Raw genomic sequence first — 8,185 nt, 5'->3', positions numbered from 1 at the left:
TGATCAAACGATCACGATCTTGCAACGATGCAAGCGTGCAAAGTACTAAGTGCTTGTGCGCTATTTAAATGCATCACTAGCACGTGCGCACGTGCATGCGTGTGCGTGTACGGACGGTGCGGAGGTGTACTAGAGTACACACTAGCATCATCTCTTAAACAATTTTAAGAGAATTTTTCAGATTATCATTTATTAATGACTTTTCTTTTTTCACTTTTTTCAATGTGGGACAAACCCACATAGCATTAAATGCTTCTCATGATTATTTTATTAAATATTTCGACAAGTCGTAAGGTTTGCTGCTATGCAATTTTGCAAGAAAAATGGAGGAAGACTTCAAAAACCAAAGCAAAACTCACTAGATGATCTAGTGATTTTTGTTGCCACGCGTCAAACGGTGCTTGGCTTTCTCAGACAAAACTTGCTAGATGGTCCAACAATTTTTAAGCAAAAGATGCTAGACCATCTAGTGAGTTTTGACTGTCATGTGCCAACCAATGTGCAGTCTTCCTTATTTAAAACTTAGTGGATGGTTCAACGTCTTTTATTTAAAAATTGTTAGAACATCTAGCGATTTTTATTTTACATTAAATTGGGAAATAAAGTTTCTATAGAATCTTTATTAAATATTTTTATATAAAAAAATCAAAAAAAGGAAAACTCCACTTTTTCTTGATAAAATTTTACTGATAAAATAAAAAAAATAAAATATAATTTTTGAAATTTAAAGATGAATCCAATTTGAAAATGCACACCTCTTTCTTGTATTGTATGGGCTGAAGGGACGTTGATCTCAGAAAAAGGCTTCCGGTAGACTAGCCCAACAATTTTGATGCTAAACGTATCTATTCGCAAACGTATCTTCCGGTAGGCTTCCGGTAATGAATAGCGTGGTTTTTCTTCCGTTGAAACGTTTCATGCTCTTCGCAAACAAATCTTTTATCTTCTCCGAACGCCAACACGAGTTCTACAATTACAAATTATGTTCTCCGTACACCATTCTCTCTCTGGTTAATGACTCAATTGCCCTCTCTGCTGCTCTATCCCTCTCTGCAAATTCGAAATCATATATTCTGGGAACCCAAATCCATGCCCAAGTCATTAAGTTGGGATTTTCCAAATGCATTTTAACACAAAATAATTTGATTAATATGTACATGAAATACAGAATTTTAGGCAATGGGCTTAAGGTGTTCGATGAAATGTTTGAAAGAAATCTTGTTTCTTGGACTTTGTTGATAAACGGCGCTATTCAGATTGGTGAATTTGAATTTGGTTTGAAGGTGTATGTGGATATGACAAGAGCTGGATTGAAGCCTAACCAGTTTGCTCTTGGCAGTGTTACCAAGGCATGCATTGCTATGAGTGCTAAGGAATTTGGTTTGAGCATTCACTGTGTGGCTTTAAAAATTGGAATGGAGAAGAATCAGTTTGTGGGTAGTTCAATTTTGCATATGTATGCTAAGTCTGGGAATATTGAAGCAGCTGAATGGGTATTTGGGCATGTGGACAACCTTGATATAGGTTGTTGGAATGCTATGGTTGGAGGATATGCCGAATGTGGTCTTGGCTTTGAAGCCGTTAAGGTTGTTTCTTTCATAAGATCAATAGGAGTAACCATGGACAACTTCACTTTCATTAATGCCCTTAAGGGGTGTTTAGTTCTGGATAATTTGGACTTTGGAAGAGAGATTCATGGCTTGATGATTAGGAGTGATGTTGAATTAAGTGTTTCTGTAATGAATTCTTTGATGAATATGTATTTTAAAAATGGTGGAAAGGACTCTGCTCTGAAGGTTTTCAATCTAATGCAGGGTAAAGATATTACATCATGGAATATTTTATTTTCAAGCTTCTCTCAAGAGCATGATTCAAGTAAAGTAGCAAGCTTGTTTTGTAGGTTGTTATTAACACGTTTGAGGCCCAATCATATCACTTTCTCAACCTTGTTTAGACTTTGTGGAGAGGCACTTGATCTTGATCTTGGGCTTCAGTTTTATTGTCTTGCTTTGCAACTTGGATTCTCTGATGAAGCCAATGTTGTGAGCTCAATCATCAATATGTTGACTAGATGTGAGGAAGTGAAGATGGCACGGGTAGTGTTTGACAATGCTTTCAAAAATGTAATTACCTGGAATGAAATGATTTTGGGGTACAGTTCAAATTGTTGCCACATGGAAGCATTGAAGCTTTTTCACAATTTATGGGAGTTGGAAGTTGAGGCAGATGAAACTACCTTCTCCATCATTTTGAGAGATTGTTCCATGTCTGAAAACCAACTTGCGAGCAGACAAATTCATGGAATTATAGTTAAGACAGGCTTTGCTAACAATAAATTTGTGTGTAGTTCATTAATTAAAGGTTATATCAGATTTGGACTGCTAGATGATTCATTTGAATTTTTGATTGGGCTTGAAAGATTAGACTCGTCATCTTGGGGAACCATGTTCTCTGAATTGGTGCGTCAGGGCTGTAACGATGAAACAATTAAGCTTATGAACTATTTAATAGAAGTTGGTGAAAAGCTTGATGAGTTTATTCTGGGCAGTATTTTAAATGGTTGTGCTGCTTCAGCAGTTTATCATCGAACTAAGACTGTACATTCCTTTGTGATCAAACTGGGGTTTGAGATGCACTCATTTGTTGCTAGTGCGGTTATAGATGCCTATGCAAAGTGTGGGGACATTGATGGTGCAAGAATGGTTTTTGAACAGCTATCCAAATCTGAAGATGTGGTCCTTTTAAATACTATGATCATGGCTTATGCACATCATGGTCTTATAATTGAAGCTATGGAAATCTTTGATAAAATAAAGTCATCTAATTTGCAGCCCAGCCAAGCCACTTTTGTGTCAGTCATGTCGGCTTGTAATAATTCGGGTCATGTTGATGAAGGTCGTAATATCTTCAAATCAATAAGCTTGAATTATGGAATGCAGCCATCTCCAGATAATTATGGTTGTTTAGTTGATATGTTGTCCAGAAATGGATTCCTCGAAGATGCTAAACGTATAATCCTAGACATGCCCTTTTCTCCTTGGCCTGCTATTTGGAGATCCTTGCTCAATGGTTGTAGGATACATGGGAATCAAGAGTTGGGAGAATGGACTGCAGATAAGTTAGTTCAGTTAGCTCCCAAAAGTGATTCAGCTTATGTTTTATTGTCAAAGATTTATTCTGAAGATGGTAGCTGGGAAAATGCTGCTAAGGTCTGGAAGGGAATGGTAGAAAGAGGATTTCAGAAAGATCCAGGTTATAGTTCGATTGAGATATAGAAAAAGATTCATAACCTTGCAATAAAGAAGCTCTCATCGAGTTTGAGGAGAGTGTTTGAAAGCTGATGGTTCTGATTCCTCTGAATTAGGAGTGCCTGTATGGCAATTCATTTGCATGCTTTGAAAGAAATGGTTCGTTGTTGAAGCATGAAGCCAAGGTATGCTTCAAGTGTTATTATATTTACTGTGCAAATGGAATTTATCTTTTCAATTATTATTTAAAACCTTCTCTCTCTCTCTCTCTCTCGTCACACGCACACACTACCATGCTTGCCCCCTCTGGTGTCCACCAAGGAACAGTTTAAGAATGCTGCGCTTTTTTCATGCAGGCCCCCTTTTGGTGTATAGGAAAACAAGATATTGAATATTATCAGAAAGTTGGCTTATGGTTTTAATGCTATGCAAGAAAAGCAATCTCCCTATGGTCCATGCCTGGGATGAGTTGGATAGAGTTCTCAAATCTGACATATTTGCGTGAAGGGACCACCCATACAATCAAACCTGCACCAAATTGCACCTGATGGCCTGAAACTTTTAATATTGCACAGCATGGTAGATATTTTGAATATAATATTGCCATGCTACCTGCCAAAGAATCTGAGGTTGGTTGGTGTTCCCTTCTATTTGTACATTAACTTTCTTAGTAATACTAAAGCTTTTCTGCGTGGCCTGCTTATGTTCTTTGTTTAATGTTTACAGAAGGGTGTCGGACAAGCCGCTTGAGGTGAAAAATTGTGACTTTTGTAGAAGGGTAGTCCCCAAATGCTGCGAGGAGCATGGAGATTGAGAAGGGTGTATGAGGAGAAAGTTGGTGCGCTCAACCCTCTAGCGGACCGTAGCTCTTCTTGTAATCTTGTTCTTGAAAGCTCGCCACCCTGATTGGCTTTTTCTTTCGAAAATTAAAAGGCACTCTTGAGATTTCTAATTCTGACACTTCCCTCTTTAAATTTTGAACAAGTACCAACAAGTTTTTTTAATATTACAATATATTGAAAACAAGTAAATTTTTAGTTGATCATTAACCAACAATTAGTCAACTCTAAAAAATAATTTGTATTATTAATAAATAAATATATGTTGATCATTAACCAACAATTAGTCAACTCTAAAAAATAATTTGTATTATTAATAAATAAATAAATAAATATATATATATATATATATATTTTATCTTTTTATTCAATGCACAAAATGTATATCCAATTTTTATAATAAATTACGGTCCAAATGTGACAATGAGTACTTAATAAAATATTTTAAAAAAAGTTTACTCATTAAATAATGTCCTTTAGGGAAAAAAAAACTGTTGTTGCTTGCAAACTATATTTCAAGTAGAAATTACTTAAAATGTTAGTATTTCGCCATCAACCACATAGGTCCAATGAACTAAGTTTTATTGCTATTCTTAGACAAAAATAGAAAAAAAAAAAAAAAAACAAATCTTCACATAAAATTCGCATATTCCATCATAATGATAAATTAAAACTTAAGTGCGGCAGCACTCACTAAAATATTCTTAAAAAAAATTACTCTTCAACATCTTGCATATTCATAGGATTTTTTTTCCTTAAATGATAAAACAAGTTACTCGATATAAATGAAAGAAATGATGAAGTCAGATTAAGAAATCATTACAAAAAAAAGGCTAAAAAGAGTGAGCATAACCATACAAATTCTAGAAAACATGTTATTAATAGAAATTGAATAGTGTAAACCAAACAAACCCATAAAATTTAGAACATGTTCTAAATTGATTACATTTTGGGTGTGTACTGTTGCCCTACATGTGTGAATGAAAACATTATTTAATGTCCTCTTAGACAGCTTGCTATTTGAACATCCTCTTTCCCTTTCTCTTATAATGATTTCTTAATATTTCATTTGTAACGATTTCTTAATTTGATTTCGTTGTTTTCTAGTTTATTCCTAATATTTCATCTTAACTAGTAGCTGCTTTGTTTCCGATCTTGGTATATATATTTTTTTTTTGTAAAGAAAATCCTATTATTTTTTTTTAAAATCCTAATTGAATATGCTAGTTATTGAAGAGTAATATGTTCATAATATTTTATTGAATATTTATCATTGTACTTAAATTTTAATTTATTATGGTAATTAAATATGCACATTTTTTTGTAAAGATAATTTTTTGTTCTTATTATTTTTCTATTTTAATCTAGTCATGACAATGGATGTTGATTGATTTATATAGCTAAAAATGAAATATAAACATCTTTGGTAGTTTCACCTATATTGAAGAAATCTTAGTCACCAATAGTCATTTTTTTAAAAGAACATGTTATTTCATGAATAGTTTGTGTGTGTGTGTGTGTGTATATATATATATAAAAAATATAGAGAATACCCATTATTGTTCTTGGTATTAATAATACACCATGTTGATTAAATGTGTTGACACTTTTCGTTTAGATCAATTTAACCATAATTGAGATTAATTAAGGGTCGAAAGAGCAATATGTCAATAGAAGTCGGAGCAGATAATTAAAGTTTACTTTTTTTCATCTTACTGTATTACGATGGGTAAAGCTTGCATTAAGGTGATTTGGGACCTTAATTTTACAATTGGGCACTTATTTAATCATGAAAGAGGCTTACCTTTTGTTAGACGTTGTAGCCCATGGAGTATATACGTGTGCCCCACAGCGAATATACACTGTAGAGTCAGAAGGGAGGGGGGGGGGGGTGAATGGCTCTTTTCACGGAATGTGTATTTCTCTTCAAAATAAAAGTCTTGGTAAGATGACAAGCAATTATATCACAATATATGAATTAAATCATGCACAAGACAATGTAAAATAAAGAGTAGGGAGAGAAAAGCTTAACGTTGGGTTTTATCGTGATGTCCACGCCTTAGCACCAAGCTAAGGATTCCACAATCCACTATCAACGCTCCTTCCCCAACGGAGCAAGCCTTACAACTCGGGTACACAACTCTACACTTGGGAACAAATCCCTACACACTCACAAAGAGCCTTCACTTCAGTTCACCAAGAACCCTCACAATGGTTGACAAAGAACCTTACAATAAGAAGAAGATGATTGCAATGATAATGCTCCTTGAATGAGCAAATATTAAATGCAAAGCAAACCTCACTTCTCTCTCAAAAATTGTATCAAACAAGATTGGAGAACAAGAGAGATGAACACTTGTGAATGAAGAATAACAATACAAAGTGCTAGGTGCTTAGATTTTGGTATAAAAAGATGTTTTTCACTAAGAATGATCAAAAGCCTTCAAAACCATATTAATATAGGCTTAATAGCTTGTATTTATAGCCCAAGAACCAAAGGAGCCGTTAACTAGCCATTGGAGGGAAGAAAAGATATTTTATTTGGTAAACTAGCCATTTTCTGTCTGTTAGCGTCATTCTGCCCGTTGGACTCGTCGACGGGCCCCTGCTCTCGTCAACTAATCATACATTGCAACTCATCGACTAATCATACACTGCAACTCGTCGACGAATCCCCTATGTTTATTGATGAGTGCCCTGAATTAGAAAAAGTCATCAACATGAAAGTTGTGACATTTTGTCTTAGCTTTCCAGGGATATCAAGATCGTTCCATTTGAACTTTTCTAGAAAAAGTTATGCCTAAAATACCGAAATATGTTAAGGACTCAAGGCTGCACTACGGTAGTGACAATTGCTTTGTTTTTCCTTGTCAAAAAGCGTTTTAATGACTCAAAACATTATTGGAAAAAAGTATATGAAATATATTAATTCTAATGAAGATTAAAACTTTTCCAAATGAGTTTTATTTTAAATATAAGATATCTTGATTAATAAAACACGTTTGAAAACCCATTTTGATATCTTATATGCTTAGTATATCCTTTTATAAATATACTTGACATTCTCTAAATGTTTAGGACATAAGACTCGTTTTGATAAAACCGGGACTAAGTATGAAGATGTTCAAAATACCAATATGTTTGAAAACTTGTCCCTTTAGAAAACATATTTTAGTTTAGGATTCATATAACAAACTCTTTAAGTTTAACTTTGAAAGCCATGAAAGGTGAGTTTGTGTTTATGTCTTTAGTGCAATCCTATAAACTCATGTGTCCTAGTATGCATGTGGTTTGCTCAACTCTTGCTCAGAAATCATGCAGAAACAAAACACAAGAGTTACAAACTGAACCTACTACTCACACAACCCTTATTACAAATAATTCAACAATTATACAACATCTGGTTGTGCTTGGATCCTTTCGAGTATGTGTCCATTTGATCTTTCCTTCTTGACGCCTGCTTGGTCCAATCTTTGCCTTTCACTTGGTACTTCAAGCATTTTCCACTTGTACCTCTAATAACTATAACTGCAAAGACAGGAAAACACTAGGAACACACAAATAGGTTAATATCATCAAAACACATTAAATATGATATTGTGACCAACAAGGCTAACATTCTCCCCCTTTTTGATGATGTCTAACCTATTACTAATTTACTTAATCTTTGCATTTGAGTTTGACTTACCATCGCTTATTATGCAAAGATAAGCTAACCTAGAACCATTAATGGGTTGTTATCATCAAAACAATGCAATTAAGCTCACATAGCCTCTAAGGCTAACATTCTCCCCTTTTTTTATGATGACAAACCATTGGTGTTCTCATAAAGGGTATATATTAAAACTCCCTCTCAAAATATGCATATTGTTAAATGATTGACATTTGCACCCCCTTACTATATGCATATAAGGCACAATAAAAGCATTTCATATTCATGGAGCTTTAACATGCAATTCATAAGATAGAAAGTTTATGTAAGATAAGACAAGTAATAAGCAAGTTAAACTTTTCATGCAACATATGCATTCTACCCCAAATGCATTTCACTTCTCCCCCTCACCCTCACATAACACCACACATCATTCTTTTAAAAAA

General features: G+C 34.2%; 1 protein-coding gene across 1 annotated transcript; it reads left to right on the top strand.

The window, feature by feature from the left end:
• Positions 1 to 797: 797 nt before the first annotated feature.
• Positions 798 to 4,274, top strand: LOC131153514 (pentatricopeptide repeat-containing protein At3g09040, mitochondrial-like). The gene is made up of 3 exons (XM_058105860.1): positions 798 to 3,433; positions 3,605 to 3,877; positions 3,975 to 4,274. Exon 1 carries the CDS (start codon positions 882 to 884, stop codon positions 3,273 to 3,275), a length of 2,394 nt encoding a protein of 797 aa, XP_057961843.1. The 5' UTR covers positions 798 to 881; the 3' UTR covers positions 3,276 to 3,433; positions 3,605 to 3,877; positions 3,975 to 4,274.
• Positions 4,275 to 8,185: the final 3,911 nt, after the last annotated feature.

The sequence above is a fragment of the Malania oleifera genome, chromosome 4 (genome assembly GCF_029873635.1).
Source record: "Malania oleifera isolate guangnan ecotype guangnan chromosome 4, ASM2987363v1, whole genome shotgun sequence".
In the NCBI taxonomy this organism is placed as follows: domain Eukaryota; kingdom Viridiplantae; phylum Streptophyta; class Magnoliopsida; order Santalales; family Ximeniaceae; genus Malania; species Malania oleifera.
This window is presented reverse-complemented; position numbering and strand designations above follow the sequence as displayed.